Source organism: Peromyscus eremicus, chromosome 4 (assembly GCF_949786415.1).
Source record: "Peromyscus eremicus chromosome 4, PerEre_H2_v1, whole genome shotgun sequence".
NCBI lineage: Eukaryota > Metazoa > Chordata > Mammalia > Rodentia > Cricetidae > Peromyscus > Peromyscus eremicus.
Window position 1 is genome coordinate 61,537,155 of NC_081419.1, and position 24,638 is coordinate 61,561,792.

Consider the following 24,638-nt stretch of genomic DNA (forward strand, 5'->3'; position numbering starts at 1 on the left):
CTCCTACACTGAGTCCATCCCCTGTGCTCCAGGGTGGCTTTGAACTCTCTCTCCAGCGCTGGGACCACAGGTGTGTGCATTCTCCCGCCAGGCCCCTACGTACGTTTAATCCACTGGCTGGCTGTGTCCTCTGATCCTCCGGCAAGCTTTTATTCATACACAGGATATCACCACGCTTCGGCCCCACCCCACCCCACCACACACAACCCCTAACCCACACCCAACCAACGCGATTTTTTTTTCTTTTTCCTTTTTTTTTTTTTTTTTTTTTTTTTTTTTTTTTTTTTTTTGAGGAAAGTAACAAAAGCAGTCCACAACCAAAATGCAAGAAAAACCATTTATTGTGAGCATATACAATATGTACAGTCAAGCATTCCATCAAATAAACGCGCCTGTTGTGACGGTTCCTCCCAGCACCGGTCAGGTTTCTCCCCCTTGTTTTTTTTCTCCAGGTGATTTCGGCAGAGATGTGGTGACTTGAACAAGAGTCCAAGAGGCGGGCTTCATTCAGTCACAGGTCTCAGGAGCCGCCTCTGCGAAGTAGGTATCCATTTCAGCATCCAGGGGCGCTTTCCCTTCCGACATGTATGCATCCAGTTCGGCGTCCAGCTGCTCCTTGGTCGGTACGGGGCGAGTGAGGGCACCTCTCCCTCGGCCGCGCCCACGGCCACGGCCACGGCCACGTCCTCGGCCTCCAAATGCCCCTCTTCCACCACCAAACAGGCCCCGACCTGGGGGTGGCATCCCGCCCCCGGGCAGGGTGCTGGCGGCAGGTCCCCCACCCACTCCTCCTCCTTGGGGCACGACTCTCTGGATGATGGCTGCGCCTCTTCCTCCATTCGCTCCCCTGGCAACGGCACCCATGGGACGTCCTAAACGGACTTGGATGCTCCTCTCACCCAGGCGCCCCTCGAAGCTCTGCCTAAGATTCAACGCTGCCTGGACAGAGGGTCTCTTCTCCATCTGCTGGGCCAGTCTTCTGTTCCTGGCACTGGCCAGCTGCTGCTGCCGCCTCTTCCAGGCCCGGACCTTGCCCGCCATCGCCTGGGGCTGTTTGTTCTTGCGCAGTTGAGCAAAACGCTCACTTAGAGACATCTTGGTGGTGTGCCTTAGCACGACTCTGGTCACTGGCTGTGAGGTCATCTTCAAAGGCTGAGAATCCAGGGAGCTTAGCTGTCCGGCGGGTACGATGCGAAGCTCTCTCATCGTGGCTTGGGTCTCTAGACCGGCCGGCCCTCTCCTGCCTCTCGTCTGTGCCACCAAAGCTGGCACCGCCAACCCCGCCGCCTGGTGTCCAAAGCAAAGTCCCCCCAGGAGGTGGGGTGGAGAGTCCGGCCTCCTGCAGCTCCCGCACAGGCGAGCGGCTTTTGCGGCTCTCTCGGGAACTGGTGCCCCAAAGGTCCGATCAAAGAGGGTGCTCCGATCCTGATCCTAACTGGTCTTAGCGAGAACCCGGAGCCAGATATCTGGGGCGAACACTACTGAAGGGTCAGAGAGACGAAGGAACAAGCCCCAGCCACTTCTCACCTCCCCTCCACCACCAGTCCTCCCGCTGGACGCCTGGGAGTCCTCAGTCCAAAAGGCCTCGAGTTCCTGTCTCTTCGCGCCTTATATACCCTGCTGGGCCACGTCACTTCCGCCTTCCTGCTGGGAGTGGCGATCACGTGACGCCCAAGTACTAGGATCAAGGGTGTGCCACCACCTGAGGCTGCGGTTCTCTCCTACACTGAGTCCATCCCCTGTGCTCCAGGGTGGCTTTGAACTCTCTCTCCAGCGCTGGGACCACAGGTGTGTGCATTCTCCCGCCAGGCCCCTACGTACGTTTAATCCACTGGCTGGCTGTGTCCTCTGATCCTCCGGCAAGCTTTTATTCATACACAGGATATCACCACGCTTCGGCCCCACCCCACCCCACCACACACAACCCCTAACCCACACCCAACCAACGCGATTTTTTTTTCTTTTTCCTTTTTTTTTTTTTTTTTTTTTTTTTTTTTTTTTTTTGAGGAAAGTAACAAAAGCAGTCCACAACCAAAATGCAAGAAAAACCATTTATTGTGAGCATATACAATATGTACAGTCAAGCATTCCATCAAATAAACGCGCCTGTTGTGACGGTTCCTCCCAGCACCGGTCAGGTTTCTCCCCCTTGTTTTTTTTCTCCAGGTGATTTCGGCAGAGATGTGGTGACTTGAACAAGAGTCCAAGAGGCGGGCTTCATTCAGTCACAGGTCTCAGGAGCCGCCTCTGCGAAGTAGGTATCCATTTCAGCATCCAGGGGCGCTTTCCCTTCCGACATGTATGCATCCAGTTCGGCGTCCAGCTGCTCCTTGGTCGGTACGGGGCGAGTGAGGGCACCTCTCCCTCGGCCGCGCCCACGGCCACGGCCACGGCCACGTCCTCGGCCTCCAAATGCCCCTCTTCCACCACCAAACAGGCCCCGACCTGGGGGTGGCATCCCGCCCCCGGGCAGGGTGCTGGCGGCAGGTCCCCCACCCACTCCTCCTCCTTGGGGCACGACTCTCTGGATGATGGCTGCGCCTCTTCCTCCATTCGCTCCCCTGTCAACGGCACCCATGGGACGTCCTAAACGGACTTGGATGCTCCTCTCACCCAGGCGCCCCTCGAAGCTCTGCCTAGGATTCAACGCTGCCTGGACAGAGGGTCTCTTCTCCATCTGCTGGGCCAGTCTTCTGTTCCTGGCACTGGCCAGCTGCTGCTGCCGCCTCTTCCAGGCCCGGACCTTGCCCGCCATCGCCTGGGGCTGTTTGTTCTTGCGCAGTTGAGCAAAACGCTCACTTAGAGACATCTTGGTGGTGTGCCTTAGCACGACTCTGGTCACTGGCTGTGAGGTCATCTTCAAAGGCTGAGAATCCAGGGAGCTTAGCTGTCCGGCGGGTACGATGCGAAGCTCTCTCATCGTGGCTTGGGTCTCTAGACCGGCCGGCCCTCTCCTGCCTCTCGTCTGTGCCACCAAAGCTGGCACCGCCAACCCCGCCGCCTGGTGTCCAAAGCAAAGTCCCCCCAGGAGGTGGGGTGGAGAGTCCGGCCTCCTGCAGCTCCCGCACAGGCGAGCGGCTTTTGCGGCTCTCTCGGGAACTGGTGCCCCAAAGGTCCGATCAAAGAGGGTGCTCCGATCCTGATCCTAACTGGTCTTAGCGAGAACCCGGAGCCAGATATCTGGGGCGAACACTACTGAAGGGTCAGAGAGACGAAGGAACAAGCCCCAGCCACTTCTCACCTCCCCTCCACCACCAGTCCTCCCGCTGGACGCCTGGGAGTCCTCAGTCCAAAAGGCCTCGAGTTCCTGTCTCTTCGCGCCTTATATACCCTGCTGGGCCACGTCACTTCCGCCTTCCTGCTGGGAGTGGCGATCACGTGACGCCCAACTACTAGGATCAAGGGTGTGCCACCACCTGAGGCTGCGGTTCTCTCCTACACTGAGTCCATCCCCTGTGCTCCAGGGTGGCTTTGAACTCTCTCTCCAGCGCTGGGACCACAGGTGTGTGCATTCTCCCGCCAGGCCCCTACGTACGTTTAATCCACTGGCTGGCTGTGTCCTCTGATCCTCCGGCAAGCTTTTATTCATACACAGGATATCACCACGCTTCGGCCCCACCCCACCCCACCACACACAACCCCTAACCCACACCCAACCAACGCGATTTTTTTTTCTTTTTCCTTTTTTTTTTTTTTTTTTTTTTTTTTTTTTTTTTTTTTTTGAGGAAAGTAACAAAAGCAGTCCACAACCAAAATGCAAGAAAAACCATTTATTGTGAGCATATACAATATGTACAGTCAAGCATTCCATCAAATAAACGCGCCTGTTGTGACGGTTCCTCCCAGCACCGGTCAGGTTTCTCCCCCTTGTTTTTTTTCTCCAGGTGATTTCGGCAGAGATGTGGTGACTTGAACAAGAGTCCAAGAGGCGGGCTTCATTCAGTCACAGGTCTCAGGAGCCGCCTCTGCGAAGTAGGTATCCATTTCAGCATCCAGGGGCGCTTTCCCTTCCGACATGTATGCATCCAGTTCGGCGTCCAGCTGCTCCTTGGTCGGTACGGGGCGAGTGAGGGCACCTCTCCCTCGGCCGCGCCCACGGCCACGGCCACGGCCACGTCCTCGGCCTCCAAATGCCCCTCTTCCACCACCAAACAGGCCCCGACCTGGGGGTGGCATCCCGCCCCCGGGCAGGGTGCTGGCGGCAGGTCCCCCACCCACTCCTCCTCCTTGGGGCACGACTCTCTGGATGATGGCTGCGCCTCTTCCTCCATTCGCTCCCCTGGCAACGGCACCCATGGGACGTCCTAAACGGACTTGGATGCTCCTCTCACCCAGGCGCCCCTCGAAGCTCTGCCTAAGATTCAACGCTGCCTGGACAGAGGGTCTCTTCTCCATCTGCTGGGCCAGTCTTCTGTTCCTGGCACTGGCCAGCTGCTGCTGCCGCCTCTTCCAGGCCCGGACCTTGCCCGCCATCGCCTGGGGCTGTTTGTTCTTGCGCAGTTGAGCAAAACGCTCACTTAGAGACATCTTGGTGGTGTGCCTTAGCACGACTCTGGTCACTGGCTGTGAGGTCATCTTCAAAGGCTGAGAATCCAGGGAGCTTAGCTGTCCGGCGGGTACGATGCGAAGCTCTCTCATCGTGGCTTGGGTCTCTAGACCGGCCGGCCCTCTCCTGCCTCTCGTCTGTGCCACCAAAGCTGGCACCGCCAACCCCGCCGCCTGGTGTCCAAAGCAAAGTCCCCCCAGGAGGTGGGGTGGAGAGTCCGGCCTCCTGCAGCTCCCGCACAGGCGAGCGGCTTTTGCGGCTCTCTCGGGAACTGGTGCCCCAAAGGTCCGATCAAAGAGGGTGCTCCGATCCTGATCCTAACTGGTCTTAGCGAGAACCCGGAGCCAGATATCTGGGGCGAACACTACTGAAGGGTCAGAGAGACGAAGGAACAAGCCCCAGCCACTTCTCACCTCCCCTCCACCACCAGTCCTCCCGCTGGACGCCTGGGAGTCCTCAGTCCAAAAGGCCTCGAGTTCCTGTCTCTTCGCGCCTTATATACCCTGCTGGGCCACGTCACTTCCGCCTTCCTGCTGGGAGTGGCGATCACGTGACGCCCAAGTACTAGGATCAAGGGTGTGCCACCACCTGAGGCTGCGGTTCTCTCCTACACTGAGTCCATCCCCTGTGCTCCAGGGTGGCTTTGAACTCTCTCTCCAGCGCTGGGACCACAGGTGTGTGCATTCTCCCGCCAGGCCCCTACGTACGTTTAATCCACTGGCTGGCTGTGTCCTCTGATCCTCCGGCAAGCTTTTATTCATACACAGGATATCACCACGCTTCGGCCCCACCCCACCCCACCACACACAACCCCTAACCCACACCCAACCAACGCGATTTTTTTTTCTTTTTCCTTTTTTTTTTTTTTTTTTTTTTTTTTTTTTTTTTTTTTTTGAGGAAAGTAACAAAAGCAGTCCACAACCAAAATGCAAGAAAAACCATTTATTGTGAGCATATACAATATGTACAGTCAAGCATTCCATCAAATAAACGCGCCTGTTGTGACGGTTCCTCCCAGCACCGGTCAGGTTTCTCCCCCTTGTTTTTTTTCTCCAGGTGATTTCGGCAGAGATGTGGTGACTTGAACAAGAGTCCAAGAGGCGGGCTTCATTCAGTCACAGGTCTCAGGAGCCGCCTCTGCGAAGTAGGTATCCATTTCAGCATCCAGGGGCGCTTTCCCTTCCGACATGTATGCATCCAGTTCGGCGTCCAGCTGCTCCTTGGTCGGTACGGGGCGAGTGAGGGCACCTCTCCCTCGGCCGCGCCCACGGCCACGGCCACGGCCACGTCCTCGGCCTCCAAATGCCCCTCTTCCACCACCAAACAGGCCCCGACCTGGGGGTGGCATCCCGCCCCCGGGCAGGGTGCTGGCGGCAGGTCCCCCACCCACTCCTCCTCCTTGGGGCACGACTCTCTGGATGATGGCTGCGCCTCTTCCTCCATTCGCTCCCCTGGCAACGGCACCCATGGGACGTCCTAAACGGACTTGGATGCTCCTCTCACCCAGGCGCCCCTCGAAGCTCTGCCTAAGATTCAACGCTGCCTGGACAGAGGGTCTCTTCTCCATCTGCTGGGCCAGTCTTCTGTTCCTGGCACTGGCCAGCTGCTGCTGCCGCCTCTTCCAGGCCCGGACCTTGCCCGCCATCGCCTGGGGCTGTTTGTTCTTGCGCAGTTGAGCAAAACGCTCACTTAGAGACATCTTGGTGGTGTGCCTTAGCACGACTCTGGTCACTGGCTGTGAGGTCATCTTCAAAGGCTGAGAATCCAGGGAGCTTAGCTGTCCGGCGGGTACGATGCGAAGCTCTCTCATCGTGGCTTGGGTCTCTAGACCGGCCGGCCCTCTCCTGCCTCTCGTCTGTGCCACCAAAGCTGGCACCGCCAACCCCGCCGCCTGGTGTCCAAAGCAAAGTCCCCCCAGGAGGTGGGGTGGAGAGTCCGGCCTCCTGCAGCTCCCGCACAGGCGAGCGGCTTTTGCGGCTCTCTCGGGAACTGGTGCCCCAAAGGTCCGATCAAAGAGGGTGCTCCGATCCTGATCCTAACTGGTCTTAGCGAGAACCCGGAGCCAGATATCTGGGGCGAACACTACTGAAGGGTCAGAGAGACGAAGGAACAAGCCCCAGCCACTTCTCACCTCCCCTCCACCACCAGTCCTCCCGCTGGACGCCTGGGAGTCCTCAGTCCAAAAGGCCTCGAGTTCCTGTCTCTTCGCGCCTTATATACCCTGCTGGGCCACGTCACTTCCGCCTTCCTGCTGGGAGTGGCGATCACGTGACGCCCAACTACTAGGATCAAGGGTGTGCCACCACCTGAGGCTGCGGTTCTCTCCTACACTGAGTCCATCCCCTGTGCTCCAGGGTGGCTTTGAACTCTCTCTCCAGCGCTGGGACCACAGGTGTGTGCATTCTCCCGCCAGGCCCCTACGTACGTTTAATCCACTGGCTGGCTGTGTCCTCTGATCCTCCGGCAAGCTTTTATTCATACACAGGATATCACCACGCTTCGGCCCCACCCCACCCCACCACACACAACCCCTAACCCACACCCAACCAACGCGATTTTTTTTTCTTTTTCCTTTTTTTTTTTTTTTTTTTTTTTTTTTTTTTTTTTTGAGGAAAGTAACAAAAGCAGTCCACAACCAAAATGCAAGAAAAACCATTTATTGTGAGCATATACAATATGTACAGTCAAGCATTCCATCAAATAAACGCGCCTGTTGTGACGGTTCCTCCCAGCACCGGTCAGGTTTCTCCCCCTTGTTTTTTTTCTCCAGGTGATTTCGGCAGAGATGTGGTGACTTGAACAAGAGTCCAAGAGGCGGGCTTCATTCAGTCACAGGTCTCAGGAGCCGCCTCTGCGAAGTAGGTATCCATTTCAGCATCCAGGGGCGCTTTCCCTTCCGACATGTATGCATCCAGTTCGGCGTCCAGCTGCTCCTTGGTCGGTACGGGGCGAGTGAGGGCACCTCTCCCTCGGCCGCGCCCACGGCCACGGCCACGGCCACGTCCTCGGCCTCCAAATGCCCCTCTTCCACCACCAAACAGGCCCCGACCTGGGGGTGGCATCCCGCCCCCGGGCAGGGTGCTGGCGGCAGGTCCCCCACCCACTCCTCCTCCTTGGGGCACGACTCTCTGGATGATGGCTGCGCCTCTTCCTCCATTCGCTCCCCTGTCAACGGCACCCATGGGACGTCCTAAACGGACTTGGATGCTCCTCTCACCCAGGCGCCCCTCGAAGCTCTGCCTAGGATTCAACGCTGCCTGGACAGAGGGTCTCTTCTCCATCTGCTGGGCCAGTCTTCTGTTCCTGGCACTGGCCAGCTGCTGCTGCCGCCTCTTCCAGGCCCGGACCTTGCCCGCCATCGCCTGGGGCTGTTTGTTCTTGCGCAGTTGAGCAAAACGCTCACTTAGAGACATCTTGGTGGTGTGCCTTAGCACGACTCTGGTCACTGGCTGTGAGGTCATCTTCAAAGGCTGAGAATCCAGGGAGCTTAGCTGTCCGGCGGGTACGATGCGAAGCTCTCTCATCGTGGCTTGGGTCTCTAGACCGGCCGGCCCTCTCCTGCCTCTCGTCTGTGCCACCAAAGCTGGCACCGCCAACCCCGCCGCCTGGTGTCCAAAGCAAAGTCCCCCCAGGAGGTGGGGTGGAGAGTCCGGCCTCCTGCAGCTCCCGCACAGGCGAGCGGCTTTTGCGGCTCTCTCGGGAACTGGTGCCCCAAAGGTCCGATCAAAGAGGGTGCTCCGATCCTGATCCTAACTGGTCTTAGCGAGAACCCGGAGCCAGATATCTGGGGCGAACACTACTGAAGGGTCAGAGAGACGAAGGAACAAGCCCCAGCCACTTCTCACCTCCCCTCCACCACCAGTCCTCCCGCTGGACGCCTGGGAGTCCTCAGTCCAAAAGGCCTCGAGTTCCTGTCTCTTCGCGCCTTATATACCCTGCTGGGCCACGTCACTTCCGCCTTCCTGCTGGGAGTGGCGATCACGTGACGCCCAACTACTAGGATCAAGGGTGTGCCACCACCTGAGGCTGCGGTTCTCTCCTACACTGAGTCCATCCCCTGTGCTCCAGGGTGGCTTTGAACTCTCTCTCCAGCGCTGGGACCACAGGTGTGTGCATTCTCCCGCCAGGCCCCTACGTACGTTTAATCCACTGGCTGGCTGTGTCCTCTGATCCTCCGGCAAGCTTTTATTCATACACAGGATATCACCACGCTTCGGCCCCACCCCACCCCACCACACACAACCCCTAACCCACACCCAACCAACGCGATTTTTTTTTCTTTTTCCTTTTTTTTTTTTTTTTTTTTTTTTTTTTTTTTTTTTTTTTGAGGAAAGTAACAAAAGCAGTCCACAACCAAAATGCAAGAAAAACCATTTATTGTGAGCATATACAATATGTACAGTCAAGCATTCCATCAAATAAACGCGCCTGTTGTGACGGTTCCTCCCAGCACCGGTCAGGTTTCTCCCCCTTGTTTTTTTTCTCCAGGTGATTTCGGCAGAGATGTGGTGACTTGAACAAGAGTCCAAGAGGCGGGCTTCATTCAGTCACAGGTCTCAGGAGCCGCCTCTGCGAAGTAGGTATCCATTTCAGCATCCAGGGGCGCTTTCCCTTCCGACATGTATGCATCCAGTTCGGCGTCCAGCTGCTCCTTGGTCGGTACGGGGCGAGTGAGGGCACCTCTCCCTCGGCCGCGCCCACGGCCACGGCCACGGCCACGTCCTCGGCCTCCAAATGCCCCTCTTCCACCACCAAACAGGCCCCGACCTGGGGGTGGCATCCCGCCCCCGGGCAGGGTGCTGGCGGCAGGTCCCCCACCCACTCCTCCTCCTTGGGGCACGACTCTCTGGATGATGGCTGCGCCTCTTCCTCCATTCGCTCCCCTGGCAACGGCACCCATGGGACGTCCTAAACGGACTTGGATGCTCCTCTCACCCAGGCGCCCCTCGAAGCTCTGCCTAAGATTCAACGCTGCCTGGACAGAGGGTCTCTTCTCCATCTGCTGGGCCAGTCTTCTGTTCCTGGCACTGGCCAGCTGCTGCTGCCGCCTCTTCCAGGCCCGGACCTTGCCCGCCATCGCCTGGGGCTGTTTGTTCTTGCGCAGTTGAGCAAAACGCTCACTTAGAGACATCTTGGTGGTGTGCCTTAGCACGACTCTGGTCACTGGCTGTGAGGTCATCTTCAAAGGCTGAGAATCCAGGGAGCTTAGCTGTCCGGCGGGTACGATGCGAAGCTCTCTCATCGTGGCTTGGGTCTCTAGACCGGCCGGCCCTCTCCTGCCTCTCGTCTGTGCCACCAAAGCTGGCACCGCCAACCCCGCCGCCTGGTGTCCAAAGCAAAGTCCCCCCAGGAGGTGGGGTGGAGAGTCCGGCCTCCTGCAGCTCCCGCACAGGCGAGCGGCTTTTGCGGCTCTCTCGGGAACTGGTGCCCCAAAGGTCCGATCAAAGAGGGTGCTCCGATCCTGATCCTAACTGGTCTTAGCGAGAACCCGGAGCCAGATATCTGGGGCGAACACTACTGAAGGGTCAGAGAGACGAAGGAACAAGCCCCAGCCACTTCTCACCTCCCCTCCACCACCAGTCCTCCCGCTGGACGCCTGGGAGTCCTCAGTCCAAAAGGCCTCGAGTTCCTGTCTCTTCGCGCCTTATATACCCTGCTGGGCCACGTCACTTCCGCCTTCCTGCTGGGAGTGGCGATCACGTGACGCCCAACTACTAGGATCAAGGGTGTGCCACCACCTGAGGCTGCGGTTCTCTCCTACACTGAGTCCATCCCCTGTGCTCCAGGGTGGCTTTGAACTCTCTCTCCAGCGCTGGGACCACAGGTGTGTGCATTCTCCCGCCAGGCCCCTACGTACGTTTAATCCACTGGCTGGCTGTGTCCTCTGATCCTCCGGCAAGCTTTTATTCATACACAGGATATCACCACGCTTCGGCCCCACCCCACCCCACCACACACAACCCCTAACCCACACCCAACCAACGCGATTTTTTTTTCTTTTTCCTTTTTTTTTTTTTTTTTTTTTTTTTTTTTTTTTTTTTGAGGAAAGTAACAAAAGCAGTCCACAACCAAAATGCAAGAAAAACCATTTATTGTGAGCATATACAATATGTACAGTCAAGCATTCCATCAAATAAACGCGCCTGTTGTGACGGTTCCTCCCAGCACCGGTCAGGTTTCTCCCCCTTGTTTTTTTTCTCCAGGTGATTTCGGCAGAGATGTGGTGACTTGAACAAGAGTCCAAGAGGCGGGCTTCATTCAGTCACAGGTCTCAGGAGCCGCCTCTGCGAAGTAGGTATCCATTTCAGCATCCAGGGGCGCTTTCCCTTCCGACATGTATGCATCCAGTTCGGCGTCCAGCTGCTCCTTGGTCGGTACGGGGCGAGTGAGGGCACCTCTCCCTCGGCCGCGCCCACGGCCACGGCCACGGCCACGTCCTCGGCCTCCAAATGCCCCTCTTCCACCACCAAACAGGCCCCGACCTGGGGGTGGCATCCCGCCCCCGGGCAGGGTGCTGGCGGCAGGTCCCCCACCCACTCCTCCTCCTTGGGGCACGACTCTCTGGATGATGGCTGCGCCTCTTCCTCCATTCGCTCCCCTGGCAACGGCACCCATGGGACGTCCTAAACGGACTTGGATGCTCCTCTCACCCAGGCGCCCCTCGAAGCTCTGCCTAAGATTCAACGCTGCCTGGACAGAGGGTCTCTTCTCCATCTGCTGGGCCAGTCTTCTGTTCCTGGCACTGGCCAGCTGCTGCTGCCGCCTCTTCCAGGCCCGGACCTTGCCCGCCATCGCCTGGGGCTGTTTGTTCTTGCGCAGTTGAGCAAAACGCTCACTTAGAGACATCTTGGTGGTGTGCCTTAGCACGACTCTGGTCACTGGCTGTGAGGTCATCTTCAAAGGCTGAGAATCCAGGGAGCTTAGCTGTCCGGCGGGTACGATGCGAAGCTCTCTCATCGTGGCTTGGGTCTCTAGACCGGCCGGCCCTCTCCTGCCTCTCGTCTGTGCCACCAAAGCTGGCACCGCCAACCCCGCCGCCTGGTGTCCAAAGCAAAGTCCCCCCAGGAGGTGGGGTGGAGAGTCCGGCCTCCTGCAGCTCCCGCACAGGCGAGCGGCTTTTGCGGCTCTCTCGGGAACTGGTGCCCCAAAGGTCCGATCAAAGAGGGTGCTCCGATCCTGATCCTAACTGGTCTTAGCGAGAACCCGGAGCCAGATATCTGGGGCGAACACTACTGAAGGGTCAGAGAGACGAAGGAACAAGCCCCAGCCACTTCTCACCTCCCCTCCACCACCAGTCCTCCCGCTGGACGCCTGGGAGTCCTCAGTCCAAAAGGCCTCGAGTTCCTGTCTCTTCGCGCCTTATATACCCTGCTGGGCCACGTCACTTCCGCCTTCCTGCTGGGAGTGGCGATCACGTGACGCCCAACTACTAGGATCAAGGGTGTGCCACCACCTGAGGCTGCGGTTCTCTCCTACATTGAGTCCATCCCCTGTGCTCCAGGGTGGCTTTGAACTCTCTCTCCAGCGCTGGGACCACAGGTGTGTGCATTCTCCCGCCAGGCCCCTACGTACGTTTAATCCACTGGCTGGCTGTGTCCTCTGATCCTCCGGCAAGCTTTTATTCATACACAGGATATCACCACGCTTCGGCCCCACCCCACCCCACCACACACAACCCCTAACCCACACCCAACCAACGCGATTTTTTTTTCTTTTTCCTTTTTTTTTTTTTTTTTTTTTTTTTTTGAGGAAAGTAACAAAAGCAGTCCACAACCAAAATGCAAGAAAAACCATTTATTGTGAGCATATACAATATGTACAGTCAAGCATTCCATCAAATAAACGCGCCTGTTGTGACGGTTCCTCCCAGCACCGGTCAGGTTTCTCCTCCTTGTTTTTTTTCTCCAGGTGATTTCGGCAGAGATGTGGTGACTTGAACAAGAGTCCAAGAGGCGGGCTTCATTCAGTCACAGGTCTCAGGAGCCGCCTCTGCGAAGTAGGTATCCATTTCAGCATCCAGGGGCGCTTTCCCTTCCGACATGTATGCATCCAGTTCGGCGTCCAGCTGCTCCTTGGTCGGTACGGGGCGAGTGAGGGCACCTCTCCCTCGGCCGCGCCCACGGCCACGGCCACGGCCACGGCCACGTCCTCGGCCTCCAAAAGCCCCTCTTCCACCACCAAACAGGCCCCGACCTGGGGGTGGCATCCCGCCCCCGGGCAGGGTGCTGGCGGCAGGTCCCCCACCCACTCCTCCTCCTTGGGGCACGACTCTGGATGATGGCTGCGCCTCTTCCTCCATTCGCTCCCCTGTCAATGGCACCCATGGGACGTCCTAAACGGACTTGGATGCTCCTCTCACCCAGGCGCCCCTCGAAGCTCTGCCTAGGATTCAACGCTGCCTGGACAGAGGGTCTCTTCTCCATCTGCTGGGCCAGTCTTCTGTTCCTGGCACTGGCCAGCTGCTGCTGCCGCCTCTTCCAGGCCCGGACCTTGCCCGCCATCGCCTGGGGCTGTTTGTTCTTGCGCAGTTGAGCAAAACGCTCACTTAGAGACATCTTGGTGGTGTGCCTTAGCACGACTCTGGTCACTGGCTGTGAGGTCATCTTCAAAGGCTGAGAATCCAGGGAGCTTAGCTGTCCGGCGGGTACGATGCGAAGCTCTCTCATCGTGGCTTGGGTCTCTAGACCGGCCGGCCCTCTCCTGCCTCTCGTCTGTGCCACCAAAGCTGGCACCGCCAACCCCGCCGCCTGGTGTCCAAAGCAAAGTCCCCCCAGGAGGTGGGGTGGAGAGTCCGGCCTCCTGCAGCTCCCGCACAGGCGAGCGGCTTTTGCGGCTCTCTCGGGAACTGGTGCCCCAAAGGTCCGATCAAAGAGGGTGCTCCGATCCTGATCCTAACTGGTCTTAGCGAGAACCCGGAGCCAGATATCTGGGGCGAACACTACTGAAGGGTCAGAGAGACGAAGGAACAAGCCCCAGCCACTTCTCACCTCCCCTCCACCACCAGTCCTCCCGCTGGACGCCTGGGAGTCCTCAGTCCAAAAGGCCTCGAGTTCCTGTCTCTTCGCGCCTTATATACCCTGCTGGGCCACGTCACTTCCGCCTTCCTGCTGGGAGTGGCGATCACGTGACGCCCAACTACTAGGATCAAGGGTGTGCCACCACCTGAGGCTGCGGTTCTCTCCTACACTGAGTCCATCCCCTGTGCTCCAGGGTGGCTTTGAACTCTCTCTCCAGCGCTGGGACCACAGGTGTGTGCATTCTCCCGCCAGGCCCCTACGTACGTTTAATCCACTGGCTGGCTGTGTCCTCTGATCCTCCGGCAAGCTTTTATTCATACACAGGATATCACCACGCTTCGGCCCCACCCCACCCCACCACACACAACCCCTAACCCACACCCAACCAACGCGATTTTTTTTTCTTTTTCCTTTTTTTTTTTTTTTTTTTTTTTTTTTTGAGGAAAGTAACAAAAGCAGTCCACAACCAAAATGCAAGAAAAACCATTTATTGTGAGCATATACAATATGTACAGTCAAGCATTCCATCAAATAAACGCGCCTGTTGTGACGGTTCCTCCCAGCACCGGTCAGGTTTCTCCTCCTTGTTTTTTTTCTCCAGGTGATTTCGGCAGAGATGTGGTGACTTGAACAAGAGTCCAAGAGGCGGGCTTCATTCAGTCACAGGTCTCAGGAGCCGCCTCTGCGAAGTAGGTATCCATTTCAGCATCCAGGGGCGCTTTCCCTTCCGACATGTATGCATCCAGTTCGGCGTCCAGCTGCTCCTTGGTCGGTACGGGGCGAGTGAGGGCACCTCTCCCTCGGCCGCGCCCACGGCCACGGCCACGGCCACGGCCACGTCCTCGGCCTCCAAAAGCCCCTCTTCCACCACCAAACAGGCCCCGACCTGGGGGTGGCATCCCGCCCCCGGGCAGGGTGCTGGCGGCAGGTCCCCCACCCACTCCTCCTCCTTGGGGCACGACTCTGGATGATGGCTGCGCCTCTTCCTCCATTCGCTCCCCTGTCAATGGCACCCATGGGACGTCCTAAACGGACTTGGATGCTCCTCTCACCCAGGCGCCCCTCGAAGCTCTGCCTAGGATTCAACGCTGCCTGGACAGAGGGTCTCTTCTCCATCTGCTGGGCCAGTCTTCTGTTCCTGGCACTGGCCAGCTGCTGCTGCCGCCTCTTCCAGGCCCGGACCTTGCCCGCCATCGCCTGGGGCTGTTTGTTCTTGCGCAGTTGAGCAAAACGCTCACTTAGAGACATCTTGGTGGTGTGCCTTAGCACGACTCTGGTCACTGGCTGTGAGGTCATCTTCAAAGGCTGAGAATCCAGGGAGCTTAGCTGTCCGGCGGGTACGATGCGAAGCTCTCTCATCGTGGCTTGGGTCTCTAGACCGGCCGGCCCTCTCCTGCCTCTCGTCTGTGCCACCAAAGCTGGCACCGCCAACCCCGCCGCCTGGTGTCCAAAGCAAAGTCCCCCCAGGAGGTGGGGTGGAGAGTCCGGCCTCCTGCAGCTCCCGCACAGGCGAGCGGCTTTTGCGGCTCTCTCGGGAACTGGTGCCCCAAAGGTCCGATCAAAGAGGGTGCTCCGATCCTGATCCTAACTGGTCTTAGCGAGAACCCGGAGCCAGATATCTGGGGCGAACACTACTGAAGGGTCAGAGAGACGAAGGAACAAGCCCCAGCCACTTCTCACCTCCCCTCCACCACCAGTCCTCCTGCTGGACGCCTGGGAGTCCTCAGTCCAAAAGGCCTCGAGTTCCTGTCTCTTCGCGCCTTATATACCCTTCTGGCCCATGTCACTTCCGCCTTCCTGCTGGGAGTGGCGATCACGTGACGCCCAAGTACTTGGATTAATGGTGTGCAGTCCTCTTTAAATCCTGAGAATCCATGGAGGTGCATCTCTTTGTTACGTCTGGGGCGCCTTTTATGGCTACAGCAGTTGAGCCATAGTGAGATTGACAGTGTAACCTGAGTTGTTGGTGTCCTGCTTGGGGTCTTGGTTAAGTAACTGTAGTGTTGGGTTAGGTGCCTACGTGTTAAGAAGGGAAGCTCACTAGTTTCGGTTTGGGTATATAGTTATCCCATCCTTCGTCGCCTCGGGCCTACCCTCTCCTGCCTTTCATTTGTGCCACCACAATTGGCACCACCAACTCCTGCTTTGTGTCCAAAATCGTGTTCTAAGTGGTGGCATGTAGACTCCCACCTTACTGCTCCCGCACAAGCACGTGCCTTTTTTATCCAGGATTCCTTTCAACTCACGGAGTTGCAGAAGGATCTCTGCCTCCTGAGTGCTCGGATTAAAAGTGTTTCCCACGGCCTCCTCTTCTCTTTCTATTATCTCGTGACTGTCTCTGTTCTTTGGTCCTCAGGCAAGCTTTATTTGTTACACAATATATCACCACAGCAGAGAATGTGGGGGGAAAAGCCTTGAGCTCATCTTCACAGGAAAAGCCTTTCTGAACAGAACACCATTAACAAAGGCATTAAAACCATCAACTAATAAATCCGACCTTAAGAAAATGAAAATCTTCTGTACGGCAACTGACATCATCCTGTGGACCAAGCGGCAGCCACAAAATGGCAAAGGCTTTTTTTTTTTTAAACCATCTCCAACTTATTACTTCAGTGGCGCTACTCACAACGGGGGGATTTAAACTTTTCACTGAGATGATGAGGTGGCTCAGTGGGGAAAAGTACTTGGACTATAAGCTGACAACCTGAGCTCAGTGCTTGGAACCCACCGTGGAAGGAATAAAATCGCTCCCTAAAGTTGTCCTTCGTGGTCCACATGTGCACTATGTCAGGAGTGCATGCCCACTCACGTACACAATAACAATAGCGGTAGTAGTAGTAATAATAATAACATTTTTTATTCTGAAGGTTTTTTTTTTAAATACTACCTTAATAGACTTCAGAATCTCAGAAGAAGAAAGTCACTGACAGACCTCCTGGGATTTGCAGGCCTACACACAAGGGCTCTTGCTAGTTTTTTTAAGGTGGGAAACAAGTCAGGTTACGAAGTCTGAGATTTGGTACTGGCACAGGGAGAAGGGAAGGGCCTGCAGGCTGCTCTTGGTAAGTCAGCTATTTGTTGAAGAAATTCTCTACATGACAGCTGCTTACCCAGAGGAAACATCAGTTTGCTCAGATAAGTAGCTTGCGTGGATCCGTGAAGCAACCCTGAACCTGCTTCTTGGTTTACAGCCCTCTCGCTTGGCCTGAATTTCCCGCAATAATTAGTGAAACCAGGTTAACCCCAGTGCTTAAGCCATGTGGATATGGATGGTCTCAGTTCTCACATTCAACTTACTATTTTTTTACATCCACTCGATAACTCTTTACTGTTCCCATGGAAACAGAACTTCACTTCCTCCCACCACCGACACTCTGCTTGGGCTATCAAACTGGGCTTTTTTTCCTCCCACCACTTTAAGGAGACAGTTGGGAAATCATTTCGGCTAGAGAAGAATCCTCTGCCTATGCAGAGACTCTGTCTACACTCTGGATGGCGAATGTGTCAACAACAACCTCCCAAGGGGATTCAGAACTTCCAGTAGAACCCGAAACAGCAGATCAATGCTATGGCAACATAGGTCATTTTATAACTTTTTTTAATTGAGAAAAACCAATTATCTGGCCTTCCAGTTCTCTGACAATATGTAACTCTCACCAAGAAGCCTCCCTTCTTGGGGCCTCTACTTGCTACCAAATCTTTTGAGCTAGATATTACCCAGGAGTCTCTGACTGAAGCCTTTTGGGATTTGTTTTTTGTTTTTTGGTTTTTTTTTTTTGTTTTGGTTTGGTTTGGTTTGGTTTGGTTTCGGTTTTTTGAGACAGGGTTTCTCCATGTAATTTTGGTTCCTGTCCTGGATCTTGCTCTGTAGACCAGGCTGGCCTCGAACTCACAGAGATCTGCCTGGCTCTGCCTCCCAAGTGCTGGGATTAAAGGCATGTGCCACCGCTGCCTGGCTTGGGATTCATTTTAATGTTATTTATTTATTCTTTGTGAATTTCATACATATATACAACATATTTTGATTATATCAACCCCATCTGCCCCCAAATCCTCCTGCCCCGTGTACAATATATCTTCTCCCAATTCCACATTTTTAATTTTTTGTAATAACTCATTGAGTCCAATTAGCACTGTCTGGATTCTTTGACATGGTCTCATTAATATGTTATCTTCTTTTAATAGTTAAAAAAAAATGTAACAATGATAAAGGCCGTCCACTTGGCTGATTATGAGAACTGCACCCTGATACAGACAGATATGTCCACCCCTTTTGCTTGCTTGCTAAGAAGTTCACTAGGCAGAACTTGAAAGGTGGGAATAATGTGACCCAAGACTTTCTTCACTGTAGCCTGTCACCTGTCAATCTGGTTTACAACAGAAGAGTCACATAGGGACCCGCAGTTCATCACTAGAGCCATCCTGACACGCTGAAGGGAACACATGTCTAGCATGATGCACCAGGTGACCTGTGCAGGTTGGAATGCAGTGGGGAAGGAGGCCATGACCTGGTTTCCTCTCTGTGGTTAGGTTACCCTCAGAGCTTTCCCAAACTGCACCCTTCAGCAGGCCCCCTCCCCCGCCCCTGCCACCGCCCCCTAGAAAACCTGAGCAACACAGTCCCTTTTCTAGTGAAACTCCCTTCAGGATGAGTAACTTCCAGACTGAATTTCTTTTACACAAACAAGTCACATGCCTAACAAGGTTCTTTGTTGTGGATGGTGATTTCCCTAAGGTCGTGAAAATTCAGAGTAGCAGCTAGCCAGACACCCCAAGGAGGGAGCAATTCCTTCCTGTCTGCCTGGGGAAAGTAGCCTGTCAACACCAGTTCCTCAGTGCTCCTGGCCCACAGCTCATCTCTGAGTCAGTGAGTTATTCATAAGAGTGAAAAGGCAGAAATGTCTTATTGTCGATCAGTAAAGACGGGTTAAGTAAGTGATAGCACACACACACACACACACACACACACACACACACCACCACCACCACCACCACCACCACCACCACCATCACTATTTATAGCCATTAAATATGATACAGACTAATAGTTTTGGGAAAATGACACATCTTTCTGAGTAAGAAAGTCAATGACAGAATTGCTTGTACAGTATGACTATGGAAATTTACAGTCATGCTCACACTGAGAGATTAATATAAAACAGAACACTCACTCATCAACTCCCATAACTGCAGTAGGGACTTCAAATGGTATACTTTCTTTGTGGGTTTTTTATCCTGTGTTGCTTAATTCCAGCTAGCCTGTGTTGTTTTCATAGATACTAAAGACATTTGGGAAAAGAGGAATCATGCTTTTTTGAGAACCAAAGATGTACTTTCAATAGTGTTAGGTGATTTGTGTGTGTGTGTGTGTGTGTGTGTGTGTGTGTGTGTGCAATACTGTGTATCTGTGTGTTCCACACAGATATATTCTAGTAATCAATAGTCAAAATGTTAGGGAAAACATTGTGCCTGTTCTGGATATTGTACAAGCATGTTCTTGTCATTATTCCCTGAACAACATACCATGACAGCTATTTCTATCATGATGACACTGTACCAGGTTCTACAAGTTATCTGGAGGTGACCTAAAGCACATGGGAGGACAAGCACAGGTTATAAATATATTTTTACAAAAATCACCAAACTTCACAGAAGTGGCACCTACACCTCCAAAGACCAAGTGTTGACTGTTGGTGTGGTTAGCATTTCCAATCACTTCCTATATGAGACACAGGAATTAGGTTGCTCTATGTCCCTCTCCATCCCAATAGCACATTCCTTTTCTCTGCCTCTAACCACACTGACCTCCTTGGCTACTCCTTCCTCATCAGCATCCCTTAGACCTTGGGTTTGTACAGGCAGTTCCTACCCTTCCTTTCTACGGAAATACCTTTCTAGAAAAAGCCTCTTTGATCCTCTCCCTCTCTGGATCAGATTCCCCAGTGTGGAGCTCGTAGCATTGGGTACCATGCTATCCAAACCAGTCCTGGTACCAGAATTCATTCAGAGTCTTAGTTTCAATTTTACAATAACTTTACAACATGTGTATTAATTCTTTGAGAATTTCATATCATGTATTTTGAATACACTCACTCCCCTCCCAACTTCTCCCATAACCACCCTCTCCACCTTCTCATCTTGGTAGGAACACCCAGTTTTGAGGTTTCTTTCTCTCTCTTTCCCCCATGCGTACCCAGCCTCTCTTGAGAATGGGGCCTGCCCTGGTGTGTGGTTGACCTACCAGAGGTCACAACATTAAAGAAAACTGACTCTTGCTCTCCCGGCAGTTATCAAATGCCAATAACTCCTCAACTAGTGATGGGGTTACACGCCCACCTCACCGCCTCTCTGCTGGGATTCTGGCTGGCTGGAGCTTTGCAGGTGCTACATGCATGCTGCCGCAATCAGTGTGAGTTCATATATGCAACTGCCCATGTTGTGTCTAGAAAAACACATTTCCCCCACCTCTTGGCCTTAATTCTTATGATTATTCATTAGTGTATGTCTTTCCATAATGTAGCATTTCCTGTGCTTCACAAAAGCTGAACTATCTCCTGGGCCTGTGTATTTGGGTCTCCCAAATTATTCTATAATAAATGAAATGCAGGGGCTAGAAAGATGACTCGGGTGTAAAGAGCACTTACTGCTCTTACAGAGGACCCGAGTTCAGTTCCCAGCATGCACATGGCAGCTCACAACCATCCATAACTCCAGTTCCAGGGGACCCAATGTCCTCTTCTGCCCCTGACCTCCACAGGCATCAGGTATTCATATGGTACACATACATACATACAAGCTAAATACCCATACATATAAAATAAATAAATCTAAAAAGAATTCTACTGAAATTCACTACATCCTTCCTCAAACCCATTATCTATTAGAGTGGCTGACATTACTGCCTTTTTATTCAAACTAGAAATCCAGACTTTAATCTTGATGACTTCGGCCCACAAATCTAATTACTGAGCAAGACCTGATAAGTCCATCTCCTCATTTCCTTCATCTTGTTACTTCAACTCTGAGGGCAGAGCTCTCATGTGTTTAAATCATCATTGCCTTTGCAGCAGAATTGTGTTAGCTAATGTAATTAGTTGCCTAATGGATCACCCTGCCCCTCTCTCATTTCTCTCAAATTCACTTTCAGCCACTTTAGCCTGACAGTATCACTGTCCTCCTTAAAGCTCCCAACAGCTCCAAGTTTACAGGACTCTGTCGTCATGGCCAAACCTACAGAGGCTGGACAGTGTTTCTTGTCTGGGGCTGGTTAATATAGATTAAAAGAAATAATGCTCAGACTACCCTGATGATCCAAAAGCTCTAGTCTCTTCTCCCACTCATTCAAGATCTTTCTATGAGGAAGCTTCTGGAATCCATTGAGACCACACTGTACTTAATACATAAATATGAAGAAATAGAAGCTATAGTCCATTGTGGTGAGTTCTTTTGCACCCAAAGAAGGAGCGGCATGTGTGAGAGCTTGAGCTCATCCATGTCTCTGTAAGACATACACAGAGCAAGGGGGGAGGTTCTCTGAGAGTCCTGGGACTTTCCCATCTTGAGCATGCCTCCACTTCCATAACCTTCCTCTCTTCTGGCTTTCATACTCCCCCACACCATGTGTGAGAGAGAGACAGAAGTGTTGAAGTCTGGCATTACTACTCTTCCATCCAAACTAGTAGCCTGGAAGCCATTCCTGATGACTTTGCCCACAAACCCACTTAAAAAAACACTTGGCAAATTCATCTCCTCCATACTTCTTTCATCTTGCCATGTTTCAGCTCTCTAAGTGCAAAAGTCTTGTATACTTTACTTCAACATTCAGTTCAAATGCATTTTCATTGTCCTGGCCACCTGGGAACCAGGGGAAGCCATTCTTTTTTCAACCAAAGATTATTTCTGGGAATCCAGTATCTTCCGAGTCTACACCATTCCAGGTTGTGTACAGTCACCTCATCCCTGACCCAGATGTATCAGTTTGCTAGAAAACTGTAATCCCAGTCATAGTCACTGAAGAAAAGATCAATGAAAGCTGGGCAGTGGTGGTGCACACCTTTAATCCCAGCACTCAGGAGGCAGAGGTAGTCGGATCTCTGTGAGTTCCAAGCCAGCCTGGTCTACAGAGCAAGTTCCAAGACAGCCAAGGCTACACAGAGAAACCCTATCTGGAGGAAAAAAAAAAAAAAAAAGACTGGTTACCAATGCTATCTTTCTTCTTTCTGTTGAGGTTTTGAAGGACCACAACAAACAGTACCCTTCTTCACAATGCAAACTCTGCACCAGTTAAGAGAGAAGGTGTGGAAGCAAGGGCAATCGGGATGACAGTATTACCTGCATCACTGATACTTGGAAATGCAGAACATGTTTCAGACCAGTGGGTAGGTGGGTTTAAAACTGAACACCAGAGGGCAGTGAGACAACTCAGTAGGTAAAGGTACCTACTGCCAAGTCTGGAAACCTAAATTCAGTCCCCAGGACTCACTCACACTGTGGAAGGACAGAACTGACACTTGTCCTCAGACCTCTACACACACACACTCTGAAAAATTAGTTCAAGCACTGGAGAATGTGCAACAACGTGTGCGCGTGTGCAAACACACACACTAAATATAAACACACAAACACTAAATATAAACAAACAAATGTAAAAGGTTAAGCTGAGCCCCAGAATTAGACAGATTCAATGACCCAATGTTAAGGTCTACATTACAGAGAAACCGAGTATAGCAGAGCCTATACTTCCAGTGATTAAAGGGGCAGGGCAGAACTAAACCCATTCGCCCCTTTACCCTGAATCCAGTGGTCACATATGACAATCTTCCTCCAAGAGAAGAGGGACAGGGGTGTCATACCATAGATACCCCTCCACAGGGAGGGAACCGTCATAAATAAACATTCCCTCTGGTGATCTCCACAGCCAGGAATTCCACACGCTCTACTTCAAGAGGCCAGAAGTTGTTTATAAGACCCTGAGGTTAGCACACTATTTATGTCTAGCACACACTGAGATGCTCTGAATAGGCTCTGCCCCATTCTTTCTTCTCAGCCTCACTCAAACCATATGGAATCCCAAACATTTAATAATCAGTATGCCCCGGTCACCAGCTCACCACAGCAGAAGCCTAAACAATCTAAACAAATGCTTGGCCAGTCTGAACAGATCCCGGCAGCTGTGCTCTACCAGACTTTACCCTCTCCTTGATTATCTGAAAACCTACATGACAAGGACACAGGGGGCGCCAAGGTGTTGGGATAATGATACATTAAAAAAAAAATCACGCATTTGAGAGCCCTAGCTAGTACCGAGACTCTGAAGGTAACCACGTTGGTTCTTCAGCTCCTGCTCTCTGGTTAGAATTTATCTCCAATACTGTCTTGAGAATGAGGTACCTCACCGGACCCCAAGACCCAAGACTGGCACATGCTAGTACTGTCCATGTCGCTAGCTGAACAAGCCATTAGCTCTTTGTCACACTGAGGCTTCCATATTTGCTGAGCTGCCCATTGTCCCAGACAGATATTTTAAAAGACAGGGCTGTAGAAATCGTCTTCTTTTTTGCATTTGTTATTGTCATTTATTCATAAATACTTGTCCTCGTACAATATATAAGCTGCCTTATCCACAAAGCAGTGATTCCGTCATTATTATTTTCTTTGGCATTTACTTATTTACTGTATGTCTGTGTGTGTGCACTCACACGCAAGGGGGGGGCGTGTGACAGTGCTGCTGTGCGCATGTGAAAGTCAGAGGACAATCTACAGGAGTCGGTGCTCGCCTCCCTCCATGTGGGTCCCCGGGCTTGACCACAAGTCATCAGGCTTCCTGGCAAGCACCTTTACCACTGAGCCATATCGTTGGCTCTTTAGCATTATTTTTAATATTTTTTTAGAATCTCATATCTGTATCCAATGTCTTTTGATTGTTGTACCCATTCCTCTCCCGTCTTCAACACCTTCCTGACCCCCCACCACCACAATGTCCACTCCCAACTTCATGTGTTACTTATTTTTAAGCATCTGAATCCAATAAGTGGTGAAGTTGTATCCATGTGTGCATAAAAGCCTGTTGTTGTTGTCGCTGTTGTTAGTTGAGATCATGCTATGTTTCCCAGGCTGTCCTCAAAGTTCTGGGCTCACATGATCCCTCATCCTCATCCTCCAAGGTAGTTCCTGGGACTGCTCCAGAGGCCACCATAGGATAGCAGAGTCATAATTGGGTATCCTCATTCCCTATAGCTACTTAATAAAGCACCACAAACTGTTGGCTTAAAATAAAAGTATTGTCCTCCAGCTCCTGAGGCTGAAAACAAGATGTCAATATGCTGACTGGGACATGCCCACTCCTCAGTTTCCAATGGTGAGCCCTTCCTGAGTTCCTCGAACTTCTGGAAGCCCCAGGCATCCCTAAGTATCTTGAAGTCAGGATCCTGTCTCTGCCTCCATCTTTGTTTATCCTTCTTCCTTCTGAGTCTGTGTCTTCCTTCCGAATCTGTGTTTTTACATGGCAGTCTCCTCCCCAGATCTGTCTATTTTCCTATAAAAACATCGACTGTAGTAGAATAGCCCCCATCTTCATTGAGTAGGATATTGTCTTACGTCAACTGTCAGCAAAGACCCTAACTTGCAGATATGCTCACTTTCGTGGGTGCCTTGATGACTGTGATAGAGCTATTGGGGAGACATGGTTTGCAGGGGTGAGAAAGTGACAGCCCTGCTGAGTCATCCTGCACTCTGATGGCATCCTGATTTCCTGTGTCTCTGACCTCAGGGACACTCAGTGTTGCTCCTAAATGTGCTCCAAATTCATCCTTGACTTCATTCTCCCTCTAGGCCTCCATCATATGCCATGCCTCCAACACCAATACAGGTGACAGTTCCCCCAAAGAACTGCTAATGTGGTTTTGTTGTCTTATTTTTTTTTTTTTTTGCCCTATTTCTGTTCTATTATTTTTGTTTTGAAACAGGATCTCCAGTAGCCTGGATCGGCCTTGAACTTACCAAGTAGCTGACGGTGAGCTTGAACTTCTGATCTACCCGCCCCCTACCTCCTAAGTGTTGGGGTTATAGGCAGTCAT

At 52.8% G+C, this 24,638-nt stretch overlaps 7 protein-coding genes and 2 pseudogenes across 7 annotated transcripts; all 9 read right to left on the reverse strand.

Annotated features, from left to right (window-relative positions):
* Positions 1-507: 507 nt before the first annotated feature.
* On the reverse strand, positions 508-1,177 carry LOC131908165 (chromatin target of PRMT1 protein-like). Its single transcript, XM_059259216.1, has one exon. The coding sequence runs from the start codon at positions 1,141-1,143 to the stop codon at positions 508-510; it is 636 nt and encodes a 211-aa protein (XP_059115199.1). The 5' UTR covers positions 1,144-1,177.
* Positions 1,178-2,221: 1,044 nt separating this feature from the next.
* Positions 2,222-2,920, reverse strand: LOC131907751 (chromatin target of PRMT1 protein-like). Its single transcript, XM_059258851.1, has one exon. It carries the CDS (start codon positions 2,918-2,920, stop codon positions 2,222-2,224), a length of 699 nt encoding a protein of 232 aa, XP_059114834.1.
* Positions 2,921-3,939: 1,019 nt separating this feature from the next.
* Positions 3,940-4,609, reverse strand: LOC131908166 (chromatin target of PRMT1 protein-like). Its single transcript, XM_059259217.1, has one exon. It carries the CDS (start codon positions 4,573-4,575, stop codon positions 3,940-3,942), a length of 636 nt encoding a protein of 211 aa, XP_059115200.1. The 5' UTR covers positions 4,576-4,609.
* Positions 4,610-5,657: 1,048 nt separating this feature from the next.
* LOC131908167 (chromatin target of PRMT1 protein-like) lies at positions 5,658-6,327 on the reverse strand. Its single transcript, XM_059259218.1, has one exon. The coding sequence runs from the start codon at positions 6,291-6,293 to the stop codon at positions 5,658-5,660; it is 636 nt and encodes a 211-aa protein (XP_059115201.1). The 5' UTR covers positions 6,294-6,327.
* A 1,044-nt stretch (positions 6,328-7,371) lies between these two features.
* Positions 7,372-8,070, reverse strand: LOC131907752 (chromatin target of PRMT1 protein-like). Its single transcript, XM_059258852.1, has one exon. It carries the CDS (start codon positions 8,068-8,070, stop codon positions 7,372-7,374), a length of 699 nt encoding a protein of 232 aa, XP_059114835.1.
* Positions 8,071-9,089: 1,019 nt separating this feature from the next.
* Positions 9,090-9,759, reverse strand: LOC131908168 (chromatin target of PRMT1 protein-like). Its single transcript, XM_059259219.1, has one exon. It carries the CDS (start codon positions 9,723-9,725, stop codon positions 9,090-9,092), a length of 636 nt encoding a protein of 211 aa, XP_059115202.1. The 5' UTR covers positions 9,726-9,759.
* Positions 9,760-10,804: 1,045 nt separating this feature from the next.
* LOC131908169 (chromatin target of PRMT1 protein-like) lies at positions 10,805-11,474 on the reverse strand. Its single transcript, XM_059259220.1, has one exon. It carries the CDS (start codon positions 11,438-11,440, stop codon positions 10,805-10,807), a length of 636 nt encoding a protein of 211 aa, XP_059115203.1. The 5' UTR covers positions 11,441-11,474.
* A 1,035-nt stretch (positions 11,475-12,509) lies between these two features.
* Positions 12,510-13,177, reverse strand: LOC131908170 (chromatin target of PRMT1 protein-like; annotated as a pseudogene).
* Positions 13,178-14,219: 1,042 nt separating this feature from the next.
* On the reverse strand, positions 14,220-14,887 carry LOC131908171 (chromatin target of PRMT1 protein-like; annotated as a pseudogene).
* Between the last annotated feature and the right edge of the window lie 9,751 nt (positions 14,888-24,638).

What these genes read in the sequence shown, in the direction of transcription:
- LOC131908165 (XM_059259216.1), bottom strand. Translation starts at nt 1,143, where the DNA reads ATGACCTCACAGCCAGTGACCAGAGTCGTGCTAAGGCACACCACCAAG.
- LOC131907751 (XM_059258851.1), bottom strand. Translation starts at nt 2,920, where the DNA reads ATGAGAGAGCTTCGCATCGTACCCGCCGGACAGCTAAGCTCCCTGGAT.
- LOC131908166 (XM_059259217.1), bottom strand. Translation starts at nt 4,575, where the DNA reads ATGACCTCACAGCCAGTGACCAGAGTCGTGCTAAGGCACACCACCAAG.
- LOC131908167 (XM_059259218.1), bottom strand. Translation starts at nt 6,293, where the DNA reads ATGACCTCACAGCCAGTGACCAGAGTCGTGCTAAGGCACACCACCAAG.
- LOC131907752 (XM_059258852.1), bottom strand. Translation starts at nt 8,070, where the DNA reads ATGAGAGAGCTTCGCATCGTACCCGCCGGACAGCTAAGCTCCCTGGAT.
- LOC131908168 (XM_059259219.1), bottom strand. Translation starts at nt 9,725, where the DNA reads ATGACCTCACAGCCAGTGACCAGAGTCGTGCTAAGGCACACCACCAAG.
- LOC131908169 (XM_059259220.1), bottom strand. Translation starts at nt 11,440, where the DNA reads ATGACCTCACAGCCAGTGACCAGAGTCGTGCTAAGGCACACCACCAAG.